This window comes from Pseudomassariella vexata (genome assembly GCF_002105095.1).
Source record: "Pseudomassariella vexata strain CBS 129021 chromosome Unknown BCR38scaffold_26, whole genome shotgun sequence".
In the NCBI taxonomy this organism is placed as follows: domain Eukaryota; kingdom Fungi; phylum Ascomycota; class Sordariomycetes; order Amphisphaeriales; family Pseudomassariaceae; genus Pseudomassariella; species Pseudomassariella vexata.
Window position 1 is genome coordinate 127185 of NW_024467981.1, and position 14160 is coordinate 141344.

Below are 14160 nucleotides of genomic sequence, written 5' to 3' on the forward strand. Positions count from 1 at the left end.
CAGAAATCCACCCAACCGACAACAACAACAAAACTTCTGCTTGCACGATCATATGAGGCTGACGACAGCGGGTTACGGCCCATACGGCCCCGCCAATTTTGGCGGATCTTTTGCACCGGGTTCGAGATCATCAGGTGGCTGGCTGTTTTGAGATTAGCGCCCAACACCCAGCATCTCAGGGAAATAACCTTAACCCAACCGTCGCTCGTTGTGTTGCGGCTCCACCTGCCAGATTCGGTTCAGAATAACGAACTGCGGACAACTTCGACGGTCAAAACACAGCTTGACACATTACATGTCAAGCTGGAAGTACCAAACGGCTTTTACGGGAGTCATAAACGGATGGAATCGCATCATACAGTCAAAATCGATGGTGTGAGTCGCTTGCGCGCGAGCAAAATGTGAAAATCAGGCCGTTGAAGGCAGTCGCTCTTGACCTTAACGCATTGCGGAGAATGCTTGGGAATAGCATCAAGCAATAAACGACAAATAAACAGCGCCAAGAACCCACCAACATCTTCTGATCTTCTGCCCGCCATTTGCAACACACGTGTTGTGTCAGCATCGCATCAGTCAGCAGTCTACTCGCATGAGCCATGCGTGGCAAACGTGCTTAGTTATTCGGCAGCCGGCTGGGGGAGGTGGATGTCGGCAGCGGCTGAAGTGGATATCGGCCAGCCGCCCCAGACGGCAAAGCCTGGCTCTCGGCCGCGGCAACACCAGGAAACTTCTGACGGCTTCGATAAAATCACGACATCGCAACGCAAAAAAATTAATTGATTTTCAAGCAAGGCCTAGTTGATCACGCCATCGCCCATGGCAAATATGTGATGCAAGTACCGCCTTCGACCAGTCCGAGCAGAGATGCTATTTGGTAGCTCTGACGCATGAAGCTTCTGCGTTGCGGCGGTCTGGACTTTACGGCTCCCGACATCACCATGACTTTGGGCTTGATATTGACACGGCATGTTTGTACGTGAGGCTATTGACTCTCGGTTTCTGTACTATAGGAGTAGAGTATAGCACATGAGTAGAGCTGGATTCAATCCCACCAAGCGCCTTCGTCGGTGCGGCTCGAATATCAAGTCAAGTCTCGCTTTAACACCCAACCCAACTTGATGCATCCGGAGTTTCCAACAACAGAAGGAAGCTAGAGCACGCAAGCCCCCATGTCTACTACAAGTCAACACACAGGTCCCATACCCATAGCACCTGTGGGTTGTTGGCCCCAGAGACATCGGGGAACGTCTCGACATCCAACATCGAGTCAAGCTGCCATATGTTTAACGTAGTTGCGCGTTGCCCTCATCCGTTCTCATCATTCAAAATCCTGCTGTAAAACTTCCGAAGTTGCAACGTCGAGTGATAGATTGCTCCAAATCGCCATAGTGGATCGCCATGAGGCAAAAACGCCGTGACGTCCCCCCAAGGCGCGATGGCTCTGGTACAGAGCTGAGTACCCATTCCGTCCATTAAGGTGCGGACGGGCGGACTTTGACAGCTATCGAAGGGGCGAGTACCGGTACCTGCCCCGCAAGCGGATCTGCGCCCGTGCTGTCACTGACACAAAGTTGCGGTACCTTGCGGGAACCTTCGATACTCAAGGCAGCCCCCGACCATTGTCCAATCAAGTGGTCCCGCCTAGCCCCTTACGAATGATTTAGCGCGGATGTCGTGATCGCTCGCCCAATTTCAAAGAATGTGTTCTTCAGGCATCTGAGCGAATCGCACAATTCGCCCGAGCCCGCCCTGCTGCTGCAATGTTGTTAGCAGGGCCATGGACGGAGAGGGGATCCTGTCCGAAAGGGAACGGTCCAAGCCCAAGTACATATAGAAAATCCTGCCTGCCGTCTTGCGTGATTCCAAACCCGAAAGACGACCATAGCACGCAATTACTAATTCACCCATACGTAAAGTCCACTTACATAGACGCAGCACCATCATTCCCGCCCTGTCACCTCACAGCCGCCGAGCCGGACCCTCTTAGAAACGCTGCCGTCCTCTTAAAACAGAACGTCTCCCTCTCGTCTCACAACTCCTTCCCCAGACTATACTTCTTCCTTATTCAACCTTCCCTCCACGCCAGACTGTCGTCATCTTAGCTCATACAATCACATCGTGCCTGCCATAAACGGAACCTACCTCGCAGCCCTGTCCAGCCTCTGCTGGCAAACCCCCCCCCACTCACATACACACCTGCCTCTTTCAACATGGAGCCTCAATCACAGAGTTCTTCCTACCCGTCCTCGCCTCTCGCGCGAGTTCGGCCAGTCGTTGATTCCAAAGTACCCCGTGACGTCGAGTTGGAATCGGGATATGGATCGGCAACATCGTCGGCGTCGAGCTCGACCAGCGGCCTACCCTTAGTCAGCTTGACCCCAGCACATATCAGACACCTCAACCAGCAGTTAGAAAGACTACCGGCAGTCGAGAGACTCCGATTCGTCAAGCTGCTCTTCCCCAACCTGTACCAGTCGACCGCCTTTGGGCTCACAGGCCTGGTGACCATCGACATGTTGTCCAAGATCAAGCAGGAAGACCCCGCGTCTGCCGATATCGACCTCATCTTCTTGGACACCTTGTACCACTTCAAAGAGACATATGACCTGGTCACCAAGGTCAAGGCCAAATACCCCAACATCCGGGTCCACACGTACCGCCCAGACGGCGCCAACACAGCAGCCGAATTTGAGGAGCGATACGGCGAGAAGCTGTACGACACGGCATCCGAGCTCTACGACTGGATCGCCAAAGTTGAGCCCCAACAACGGTCGTACAACGACCTCAACGTCGCAGCCGTCCTAACGGGCCGCCGCTGGTCCCAAGGCGGACAGCGCGACAAGATCGGCGTCATCGAGGTGGACGACGAAACGGGGATCGTCAAGATCAACCCGCTGGTGGACTGGACCTTCGGCCAAGTCAAGCGGTACATCACCGAACACGACGTGCCGTACAATGTGCTGCTGGACCGGGGATACAAATCCGTCGGCGACTGGCACTCGACGAGCCCGGTAGCCGAGGGCGAAGACGAGCGCGCGGGCCGGTGGAAGGGTCAGGAGAAGACGGAGTGCGGTATCCACAACAAGAAGTCGCGGTACGCTCAATACCTCGAGGACATGGCGCGCAAGGAGGCCGAGGAGAAGGCGGTGCAGGAAAAGCAGCTGCAGTTATGTGATGCCTTGAACAAGGTCGAGCAGGCGCAGGTTAATGCGGCGGCGGTGCCGGTGGAGACTGCATAGACCGTGGTTTCTCTCGAATCGGCTGGAGGACCTTTTTATTGTTACGAAGCGCATGCACGAGAACGCGGGGGGTTGATGCATTTGCAAGGTTGACGCTGTCTCCAGGCTTGGGACGCGTGTAGAGCGGATTTGGTTATTTGTTTTTTTAATGAGGTGGCGGAGCTAGGCGTTGGAGGTGATTCCCAACAGCCCAGACGGGCTTTATTTTGCGATGACGAGCATCAACACCAACAAGAAGGTGTCTTTACATAGAATTTAGTCGCAATACCACAATACCCGATCTATGAGAAAACATACCACACATGAAGTACCATGGCCTCTACACGATGTAACACAGTCGGACCGCAACGAGACACCAGGATCGCCGAGATATCTGACTAGCATCGGCGAAACAATGCGCTTCGTACGGGTCAGACATTCGGGTTTGCTGAAGGCTTTAGAAGGCATGGTCTCGACGACGTCGTCGAAATGACGCTTGGGGAGGGGAGAGGCTGGAGAGCCGCAAAAATTGGATGCAGCCCCAACGACGAGGGGAAGATGGGGAATCACGACACACATACATCAATCTCTTATTTTGATTGGCGGTTTTCCTTAAACGTGGGGCTAGAGATTGACCAACTACATAACAGTCCACAACATACACATTAGCATTTCTGGCTTCGGCTGCTGAATCCAATTCCGCTGCCCATTGGAGTCGTCGTTTTCCAATGAGGCAACCTGGCCAAAGACCATGTGTGCGCAAAGAACGGCGTTCCTCAGTTCAGGCTTTCGAACATAGCGTCGCTTTACGTGCTCTCCATGGCGTCAAGATGCACTCGCAACGACCAGGTTGGATGAGAAACATCGTAAATACCCGTTGCATTTGGGAGGTGTCCACGTTTGGTATTAGGGAAAGATGACACAATTCCTACTTGAGCATCCAATGTATGGATGGCACAGACTACGACTTGTCCCGGCTGTCTTTCCGTGCCCATCTCCGCCGCCTATTTAGGCTACACGTTTGCTTCCTCAACGGGTTCTCCAGGCCAAGCGTTAGCAGTGCCACCGAGCAATGCTAGTCTTCGTACCATCCCAGGTTGCAGCAGAAACCGATCGCACGGAGTCAGACATGTAAGAGGATATCGGGAAGGTTTGAGTCCGCAGTTCCGCGGCGACGTCGTCCGATGTTACGATAGGTTTCTTCGCTCAAACACGTGCTTCCTGTTGCCCTTTCTTCAGTGGTTGGCACCAAGAGAGACAATACCCTTCATCTCGTTACCCCTGTCTCTCAACCATCTTCCCAGGGGATGCCCTGCTCCAATCATGTCTTTCGTTTTGCGATTGGCTCCAGGAATCCAGAGGACAAAGGCCAAGCGACTGAAGCTGAAAACCCTGTGGCTCCTACCAAAGCTCCCTCGGGCCCATTCTGCCGAGTTGGATACGGCGAGCATAGACAACCAATTTTGTTTGTTTCTCCATTCTTGTCGGGACGCTGATACCCGCATACAGGTCCATCTTGGCGATCTTATAGGACTAGTCATGAGCCGGCCAACACACTTATTGTCTCTTGTTACATGAGGCTCCATCGTGCCGCCTCACCAAACCCCATGACTTACAGAAAACTCTTCGATCAAGATGCATTTCTCGAGCCTGTTCCCGTTCCTGGCGGCCACGACGGCCGCCCAGTCACTGACGTCCATCCTGACTAGCAACCAGGCGACCTTGGGCACGCTGAACAGTGTGTTTCTTCCCTTTTCTTATTCTCTCTTAGTATTCCGTAGCTGACAAGACAAATAGCACTCCTGAGCACCGTTCCCCAACTAACCAAAACCCTTGTCCAGGCTTCAAATATCACCATCCTCGCGCCCAGCAACGATGCCTTCACCAGGATGATGCAAACCATGCCCGGCGCAGCCCAGGTGTCCCAGAACGCCACAGCCCTGACTGCGCTTTTGCAATACCACGTGGTGAACGGGTATGCAAACTCCCCGTAACAACCTCGGAACATCCAACTACTAAACAACTCCCATATAGCATGTTCCAATCCAGCACTTTCTTAACCACCCCCCTCGTCGCCTCTACCCTCCTCACTGCCACTCCAAACAACCCAAACACCAGCGGCACTGCCCAAACTCTCCAACTCACCAAATCCCTCGTGCTCTCAGGCTTCAAACAACCCAGCACCCTAACCCAACTCGACATCCCCTTCACGGGCGGCATAATGCACATCCTCAATACGGTGCTCACCCCTCCCGCCCCACCCTCCATCACCGCCCTGGACACGGGGCTCACCTCGCTAGCGGGCGCTCTCGTCCAGACCAACATGGCCGGCGGTGTCGACGCGCTGCCTGCGGGGGTAACTATTTTCGCGCCGTCCAACGGCGCCTTCGAGGCCGTGGGCGCGGTGGTGCAGGGCGCGAGTAGGGAGCTTTTGGGCAATGTTTTGGAGTACCATGTGCTTTCTTCTTCTGTTACAAATGGTGGGGCGTTATTCAGCAAAGATCTGAAGGATATGGCGGAGCGGAATGGGGGATCGGTGAGCTTGCGGACATTACAGGGTGGGACGGTGACGGTTAGGTCCGAGGAGGGGAAGTTGTTTGTGAATAGCGCCCGGGTGACGAATGGAGATATCATTACCAGCAATGGGGTTATTCACGTCATCGACAAGTAAGTTACCCCCTGCCCCCCGGCTCTTTCCCTCTGCTGGCGTCATATTCAAACAAACATGGAGAAAGCTGTTTGGCAAGAACAAAACAAAGGACAAAGATCCAGTGACGAACTGGCTAATCTCTCAACACAGTGTCATGAACCCTCTCGCGACAACCGCCAAACCCGTAGCCGCCCAAGCGACGCAATCCCCCGTATTCGCCGGCGCCAGCTCCCAGAATCAAGCACCCTTTACGTCGGGCCTCACGCCCACCACAACGCTAGTCCCGGCCACCCTGGACGTCGGAGGAGGAGGTTACGCGGCGTTGCCAACGGCGGCGTTGATGGGCGTTGCTGGTGCAGCGGCTGTGATTGCGAATCTGTAGACAGGCTGAACGAAGTCTGCACGAGTTCGTTGTGAGCAGGAGATAGAAAATGGTTCAATGAGATATGTTCAATTAATGGAACCCTAGCCGACCACTTGTGGGAAGCATTCAGGGGACGCACATAGATACAAGACACAAAAGATAATACATGGTAATGATAAAAATGTGAGAAAGGGTGACGACGTAGTGGTAATTCCAGATATAATACTCCTGAAGCCCAGTAATAGACCATGCTATCATCTTGTCATCCTCGAACGTTCCCTCCTGTCTGTATACAGCGTCTCAGCGCCGTCCGTGGTGTAGTCGCAAAGCCTCGGGAATACCACACTTTGTTTCTAATTAGCGTATGTATGCAAGATACACTGCTCGGTCTTCTCTTGATGCCCTTCGGATTTGGCCCTCTTCCTCTTGCATCTTAAGGTACTAATATGGTTGCCAGACGCCTCGCTAAATGTCCGCTTTCTCGCTGGTAAGCTCATAGTATCAGGAGCCTATTCCTGTCGAGCATCTGCCTCCTCCCATCCTTCGACCTTGTCTTCAATAACCTTGGCTTCCTGCTGGCCAGCGTCGGCTGAGACACTAGCTTCTGTCGCAGGAGCAGAAGTAGGAGCAGAATCAGGAGCAAGAGCAGGAGCGGGATTAATTATTGGTTCCAGTGTAGGGATGTCGTTGACAGGAGGAGCTCCGGGGGAGCCATTGCCGTTAGACAAGTCGTTTGGCTCGCTGTGCTGATCCAACGCCGCCTCCAATCCACCTAACAAGTCGGGGCTTTCGGGTTCATTCTCATCCACGGTGGGGGTTGCTGGAGCCTCCGCTTCGTTGATCTTTAGAGGGTGCAATGCAGGTAGAACGGCTGGTTCTTCTGTAACCACGGGCTCCTCAGGAACAACTGCCTGGGTCAACTCTGTGGCCTGTGTCTCGACCATTGGGGTTTCTGCTTCAGGTGCTGACGCGAATGATAGTTCCGTGGCGGATTGATCAGGGTTGGTCGATTCATCCGCGACTGGCAAAGACTCTTCTGCTTTGTTCGCAGTTGGCGGCGACTCAGGGATATCTGTAACCTCTTCGACAGGAGCCGGAGGGTCAACAGGCGGCTGTTGATCGTTTAATGGCACTGTGGTGGTTTCCACAACTTCTTCAACTATGACAGCCGTTGGCTCGGCGTCTGAAGTCAACACAACTTCCGCCTGCATTATCGTGTCCGTTTGCATGGAGATCGAGTTCGTCATTTCAACATCCGCAGGCTGTGTCTCCTGGATGGCATTTTCTTGGGTCATGGTTTCCAAGACTGAGGGTTGTGCTCCCACCAACAGTTCAGCAGGCTCTGGGAGCGACTCAAGTGCCAACGCTGGGGTATCCTCAGTCATCGCCGAGGTCGTTGTGGGGAAAGAAGTCGGAATAGGGGACATATTTGGCGTCGACGGATCAGTCGGGGATGGTATGACGACATTTTTCAGCGGGCTCCCTTCATAGCGTGGCGAAGTCAAATGCGCTGGAGGCTGTATCGGGAAGGGGACAGAGAGAGATGCGCTGCTTGGCTGTGGCGATGGGCTTCTCGCGCGTGACGATGGCTCTTTGGCTATTGCATCTCCAGCAGGAGCCACAGGCGGCACAGAAGTCTCAGGTGTCTCGACGAATGGCGAACCTTTCATCTCCTGGTCGACGCTGTCCTCTTTCACACTGCCCGCGGCTGTGCCAGTCTCATTATCGGGACCATCGCCTTCTTCATCATCATCGCTGCCGTCTTCTCCATCCTCACCCTCGTCATCGTCGCCCTCGTCGTTATCATCACCATCGGCCATCTCAGTATCCTGGTTTTTGTTATCTCCGTTGTCCCCATCCTGTTTGATACCCTGTATTGTGTTAGGAAACTGTAATAATGGCGGGTGCTTTAAGTTGCTCACATCAACGTTGGTACTCTCTGGTTTCACGAGACTTAAGGATACCCTAACACCAGAGGCCGATGGTTCGGGGTGCGTGGCGTTCTCGGGCAGCGGCAACTTCTTCTTGCGCCCTCTACCAGGCCCCTTAGGTTTCCTCTTAGGTGGTGGCGGCCGCCTTTTCACGGGAGTCGCACTAGAACTCCCATCTCCATGACCGGCCGCGTTTGGTGCCGGCACGATGGTGGTCGAGATGATCTCCCCATCCACAGGTTGACCCTCGGTGAGCGTGACTTCTTGCGTGTAAGGATTTCCGGCCGCATCGACGCGGCGCACGGTAGCCTTGGTCACTGTCGGTCCGGACGTCTGACCAGCTGGAAGATCAGACGACAAGGTCACTGTAGTCTTTCTCCTCTTTGCCAGATGTGAAATGGTTGGCCCCTCAGCATTACGTGGGATCTGCTTCCACACTTTCACCATGAAGCCTTTGGTAGCGGGATCCTCCTCCTTCTTCTCTGGTTTCTCGGGGGCGGCATCTGCTTCCGCCTCCTCTTCCTCCACAGGCGCCGGTCGCTTGTATAGTCTGCCCGAACGTGCTGCCCTGAGAAGTTCCTGGGTGTGCGTCGGCAACAGTTGTGAATCCTTGGGCATGCCGTGCGGTAGCTCGATGGCCCATACATCGTTCTTCTGGGTCGTATCAGGTGGTGGAGGCGGTACCACGCTCACCCACTCCTGCCGCCATTGTCGAACTGGCAGACCTGGAAGGAATGGTTAGCTAGGCTTGGTCAGCAGGAAATGGCTTGATGGCATGCCTTCAAAGTCGTCATGTTCCACGTATGCGCCTCGAGCGCCTCGCCGAGTCTGCGTGTTTGGGCGGATCTGAAACAAACACAAGGTCAGATAGGACTATAGCAACACGATTGCGATGCATCCCTACATATGGCGCCATTGGGCAGTCTGTGCTGTTAGATGAGATTCAAGGCACCAGTTTGCGCGTCGTAGTCGAGACTACGACTAAGCCAACGAAGCTGAGTCTCTCGCACGCAAGGCTAGGTATTTTCCAGATAAATAGCAAATGAGAATGTGTAAGCCAGAGAATACCTATGTCATCAAAGCCTCAGGTGAAATGGTCGAGGGTGCTGATGGCAACAATTGATCTTGACTTTGTTGTCTCATGTAAGCTTTCGCAAGGTCGTCAGTCTATCCCAGCCAGGTTCGCGACTCGTGCTGCATGAACAAAGTCGCGACCGATCTAAGTCGCAGCCCCGCAGCCGAGGTTCAGCCGACACTTCTCACGTGATGCCCCAAAGCCAAACAAGCCGAGAAAGCCAGCTTCAAAATTCATGTACTAGTTGAGCAGGTACTTAAATGCATGCATTTAGACGTTGAAAATTGACTGAGTATCTCTAAATATGGCGCCTTTTGGTTGGTTTCTTCTTGTTCTCTCATGCGGCTCCCAAAGAAACTTCTAGAGATCCAAGTAACCAACTCTATGTCCGGCATGGTCCATCTGATTTTGTCTTCTGATGAACTCCAATACGACACTTGGGAACAAAGCAGAGTGCAATTAGAAGTTCAGCCAACAGAAACCTGGATATACTCGAGGTACTGAGACAAAACCAGCATGGCCTACTGGCTCTTTTGTTGCAGAATCCGAGTAGTCACATGCAGCGAAATTGGCCTAGATGGACTCGGAACCCCGAGTGATGAAGTTCAGGGGCATGATATCCCAGGTCGGAATCCACAATCTTCGATGTCTAATGATGTCTAACATAAGCATCAACTCATCAAGAAGTTGACACAGACAATAAAATACTTGGAGAATTTGACACCTTGTAGTATCGAGTATATATGCCAACGCCGAGCTTCAAAGCCATTTTGGGGAGATGTTCTCTAGTAGGATATCATGTTCCCTTGGTTCCCTTGCGAGGAACTTGCAACTCCGTATGTAATTACCAGCGTACTTGTACAGTTGTCAAAAGATATGATACACGCATATGTAATGCCCCGCCGCCAGGACTCCTGAACACCATCAAATAGCTATCGGTGGGTATCAGTCCCATCTAGAGCCTGCCTGTTAGTCCAACTGCATCTACTCAGGCGACAGCGACAATAAGAGCAAACTCACCCTGTGTCCTTTTGCCGCGAAACCTCTCCCGACTTCCCTGTTTCCTTGCCCTATGTCCATATTAGCACACCCATGATTTCCAAAAGCTCTGTTCCAGCGGGTCGTAAACACATACCGCCATGCCCCCTTCGACTACTAATCGATCAATCTGGTAGAACTGACTGACGACCGTTTGGCGCTGCAAAAACTGAGTCAGCCTGTTTCTATCTCCCCAACTCCTTATCTTATGCTGTCCGTCCCTTGCAAGCTCGAATCGCAAACCAGCTTTGCGCTCGGTAGCGAACCTACCTTCATCATCTGCAGCTCCTTGAGCCCCTTTTGTATCAAATCCTGCACCTGCCTGGGGTCCTGCACCTCCCTGTGTTCGCGGAACGCATCCCTCGTCCTTCGCCTCGCATACTCGCGGAAATTGTATGCGTTGAACTGCGTGCCTTGGCGTAATAATTGGCGGTACTGTATCACGCAAAAGGATTCGTTAGCCAAAGCGGTTCTTTGAATTGCGTGCAAGACCCAATGCATGTGCCGCCTGCTCCTGATCTTCCGTTCCCTGTTGTTGAGTTGGCGAATACCAGGCATCTATTATCGCGCTGGCAATCACTGTATCGCCATGGAAAATACAGGAGTCGTGGGGCAGTCGGGGAGGAATAGGAAGAGGACGTAAGAGGACGTACCAGCGACCGAGACTGCTGTGGCAAGTCGCCCTTAAGGGCCGAGACAATCGACATTGTGAGGCAAGCGTCAGTATCTGGGCGAAGATGCTTCGGTCTTTGCGAAAGGTACTCTGAGTTGGAAGGGGAAGCTGGGGGCGGAAGTCTGGAGAGTTATGATGCAACCAATGGCAAATGCCGCGCGAACGCCCGCCCGTGATGATTCAGACCAAAAAAAAAATTATCGGTCAAACAAGAGTGCCGTCGGAGCTTGGGCCCCGGGAATAAAGGATCTCGACCGATGACCGAGAGCAGAGTTGTTATAAAGACGGAGATACGTAAAACGGGGATTTCCATGACATGATCAACATACTAACTACCCAAGTAGTTTTATGTTGAGCTGTTGTCAAAGTGCGACAATTCCGAGGAAGGCGGCACATCAGTAAAACGACGCAAGCAGCTCTTTCCATTTTGCTATACCTTTAAACAGCCTGACTGAAATCAATAATGACTTCAGCTATACAATGGGGCAAGGAGACTGCGGTTATTGGTTTTAGTGACAGGCCATAGCTTACATGTCAGTTATTCCAGCCCGTGTTGCTGATTGCGACTCCTACCCTTTACTCATACATTGAAAGCACCCGTCTTCTGCTCCCACTCTCTCGTCGCATCACTCAAGCTCACACACCCGAACTGCCCAATCTCATTATCATCAAGTTCCTTGTGTATCCTATCGCAATGCATATCAAAGTTTGCATCGAAACATTGAGCAGAGCAGAAAAGCGACGGAAGCTTCAAAACATCGACACATTCCTGGCAGAACACGGGGTCGATACTACTCCCGTCGTCCATCATGACGTCCTCATCTTGAAGCCTCCGACATTCTTGGTCAGATGAACAATGATGTGTCTTGCAATGCGATTCCTATAGCATGTTAGCAAGCGTGTTTTGAAACCCAGGGGTTTTCATATGCCATACATAGGCTTCCATATGAGGCCCATCGTCTGAGCAGAAGACTATCGGCTCATCCTGCAGCCGGTAATGCTCGGAGAGCACTAGACAGATGTAACACGGCACAAATCCCGCGGTATTGACTGCTTTCGAGCAAAACGCACACGGCGGAAGAGGGAAATCAGGCTCTGATGCAGCAGCGGCTGCATCTGCCTTCTCCTGCCGAATCTTCGCCTTCTTTGCTTTATCCGCCTCGTGGGCCGCTTTAGCTCTGCGCAACTCCTCCAGCTTCTTCTCCAGAGCCTGCCTCTGGTCCTGATTACCCTTAGACGTTTGCCGGTCCCGAAGCATGGCACTGATGACATCAGCCACTGGTGTGCCGTTGTGTACCATGTCAATGTATTTCTGCGCCTTTGCCGCACCGTCGGGGTCGTGTGTGGGCTGGAAGAAGATGTCTACGCAAGCCTCGTTCCTCTCCTGGGGCGTTTTGGTGTTGCTCAACCGGTCCAGAAACTCGTTGGATGCTTTCTCGTTGTTGACGAGTCCGTCGCGAAAGGCCCCGCGCAAATTTGATGAAAGCTGTTCGACAGGTATGCCTTTGTCATTGAGCAGTTGCTGCAATTCCCGGGTTTCGGACGGTGTCTTAGTCGCCGCCTGGAGACCCATGTTTTTGACCTTTTCTCGAAACCATTCCTGCTTTTGTTCGAAAATGCGTTCGTCTATCGCCTTGAGGTCGATTTTGTGCTCATGGGCTTGCGCAAACAAGGTGTCGAGTTCTTGTAGAAATAAGCGCCTGCCAGAAAACCATTCCTGGGTGGCTGAGTTGAGATATCGATCTCGCATCCGGTTGACCAGCCGGCTCCAACATTCTGAACATTCTGAGACGTGTCTCTTTCCATGCTCTTTGGCGCATGTTGTCTTGATCGTCTCTACGTCGTCTGCACATGATTGGCTTTCCTTCTCCCGGATGAGAACCTCATCCCAGGGCTCCAACATTTCGTGTCCACAGGCAATATAAATACCCTTCTGAAAGGGTCAAGAATTCGCAAAATAGCTGAACAGTAAGTATGAATGAGGCTCAGACGTTGGATCTCTGAGTTGTTGACCAAACTGGTGTCTGTTCGGCGGAGAATCGTTGTAGGCCGGGGACTTGAAGGTTCAAAGTGGTAGGTACTGCAGGCCAGACTCGATACAGACTTTGTTTGTCCGGTTTGTATTTTATATCGGGTTCAAGTTCATAAGTTAAGTCATTTTTGTGCGAAGTTGATTTTCAATAGCATATAATTGCATCTTCATATAAGTTGTAAGGTTCATCGGTCCAAGATTCAATTGTTCAATGTTGACATTGCTGGAAGCTGAACGTGCGCCACGCCGATTTCCCAGCCACATTTGCGATCTGCGCTGCAGGAAGGACTGGGTACGCCGGAGAAGTCACTTGCAACCTTTACAACCTTCAACAGCTTCAACTCGATCAATAGCAATTAGGAGTACGTGGTCCTTCGTAAAGAAAAAGCCAACACACCTTCACCTCAACATACCAAACAACCTCAGCATCCTCATTTCCCCTCCGTCAAAATGGTCAGTCCCCTCCGCCGTCCATATTATCCCATCCATCCATTCGCTCTCAAACCCAACTAACCAACTCTGCCCTCTAGGCCGACAAACTCCGCACACAACAAGAACTCGAGCGCCTACAAGCCAAATACATCGGCACGGGACACCCCGACACGACCTCATGGGAATGGCGAACCAACATCGCACGCGACACCTTCTCGTCCATTGTGGGCCACCCGCCGCAGCTGGCATACCAGTCTCTCGCCCTCAACGAGCCCGCCGCCAAGCTGCGCGCCGAGCTCATCCGCAAGATGATCCAGCCGTGCGGGCCGCCGCCGCCGAGAGAGGGCGAGGAGCATCTAGTGGCTTCTTCGAGAGATGGGCAGCAGGAGCAGGGTGGTAGGACGTGAGGAACGGGGAGGAATAGGGGAAACGGCATAATTTTGTCAAACACCGGGCGCATAAGTGGCCGTACGTCACCCTGCTGGACTTGGAGGATACGATTCGATATGAGGGAAATGCGCTTGACTCTCAGCCGGTGACCGTTGGACAGCACAGGAAGCAGTCCCGGCAGTATTCCTATGTCTCGGCGCATATCGAAATAGAGAGGCGCACCGGCTATCCTGACTACGGTTAATCGCGCGAACGAAACGGCCGACGATCATCAAGCAAGATCATCCTAAGGCAGGCAGATTGAAAGACGGCCATGGATTGTTGGCTCATCAAGGCCTGAAGTGCCGATCGTCGTGG

At 52.8% G+C, this 14160-nt stretch overlaps 7 protein-coding genes across 7 annotated transcripts; 4 read left to right on the forward strand and 3 right to left on the reverse strand.

The window, feature by feature from the left end:
- Positions 1 to 2243: 2243 nt before the first annotated feature.
- Positions 2244 to 3131, forward strand: BCR38DRAFT_303385 (uncharacterized protein; the record flags this gene model as incomplete). Its single annotated transcript, XM_040854580.1, has 1 exon — positions 2244 to 3131. A coding segment is annotated over one exon (888 nt), but the record flags the coding sequence as incomplete, so codon positions are not given.
- An 852-nt stretch (positions 3132 to 3983) lies between these two features.
- Positions 3984 to 5053, forward strand: BCR38DRAFT_123098 (uncharacterized protein). Its single transcript, XM_040853490.1, has 2 exons — positions 3984 to 4958; positions 5016 to 5053. The coding sequence occupies exon 1, from the start codon at positions 4170 to 4172 to the stop codon at positions 4794 to 4796; it is 627 nt and encodes a 208-aa protein (XP_040709711.1). The 5' UTR covers positions 3984 to 4169; the 3' UTR covers positions 4797 to 4958; positions 5016 to 5053.
- BCR38DRAFT_123085 (FAS1 domain-containing protein) lies at positions 4895 to 6365 on the forward strand. Its single transcript, XM_040853489.1, has 4 exons — positions 4895 to 4944; positions 5060 to 5193; positions 5253 to 5885; positions 6019 to 6365. The coding sequence occupies exons 2-4, from the start codon at positions 5108 to 5110 to the stop codon at positions 6248 to 6250; spliced, it is 951 nt and encodes a 316-aa protein (XP_040709712.1). The 5' UTR covers positions 4895 to 4944; positions 5060 to 5107; the 3' UTR covers positions 6251 to 6365.
- A 246-nt stretch (positions 6366 to 6611) lies between these two features.
- Positions 6612 to 9329, reverse strand: BCR38DRAFT_123028 (uncharacterized protein). The gene is made up of 4 exons (XM_040853488.1): positions 9068 to 9329; positions 8943 to 9009; positions 8155 to 8888; positions 6612 to 8103 (listed from the first exon to the last, which is right to left on the reverse strand). Exons 1-4 carry the CDS (start codon positions 9077 to 9079, stop codon positions 6742 to 6744), a joined length of 2175 nt encoding a protein of 724 aa, XP_040709713.1. The 5' UTR covers positions 9080 to 9329; the 3' UTR covers positions 6612 to 6741.
- Positions 9330 to 10254: 925 nt separating this feature from the next.
- BCR38DRAFT_414835 (uncharacterized protein) lies at positions 10255 to 10983 on the reverse strand (the record flags this gene model as incomplete). The annotated part of the gene is made up of 4 exons (XM_040858977.1): positions 10255 to 10308; positions 10374 to 10436; positions 10547 to 10711; positions 10930 to 10983. 4 exons carry the CDS (start codon positions 10981 to 10983, stop codon positions 10255 to 10257), a joined length of 336 nt encoding a protein of 111 aa, XP_040709714.1.
- Positions 10984 to 11529: 546 nt separating this feature from the next.
- On the reverse strand, positions 11530 to 12852 carry BCR38DRAFT_414836 (uncharacterized protein; the record flags this gene model as incomplete). The annotated part of the gene is made up of 2 exons (XM_040858978.1): positions 11530 to 11829; positions 11884 to 12852. 2 exons carry the CDS (start codon positions 12850 to 12852, stop codon positions 11530 to 11532), a joined length of 1269 nt encoding a protein of 422 aa, XP_040709715.1.
- Positions 12853 to 13511: 659 nt separating this feature from the next.
- BCR38DRAFT_299300 (splicing factor 3B subunit 5/RDS3 complex subunit 10) lies at positions 13512 to 13757 on the forward strand (the record flags this gene model as incomplete). Its single annotated transcript, XM_040854532.1, has 1 exon — positions 13512 to 13757. A coding segment is annotated over one exon (246 nt), but the record flags the coding sequence as incomplete, so codon positions are not given.
- Between the last annotated feature and the right edge of the window lie 403 nt (positions 13758 to 14160).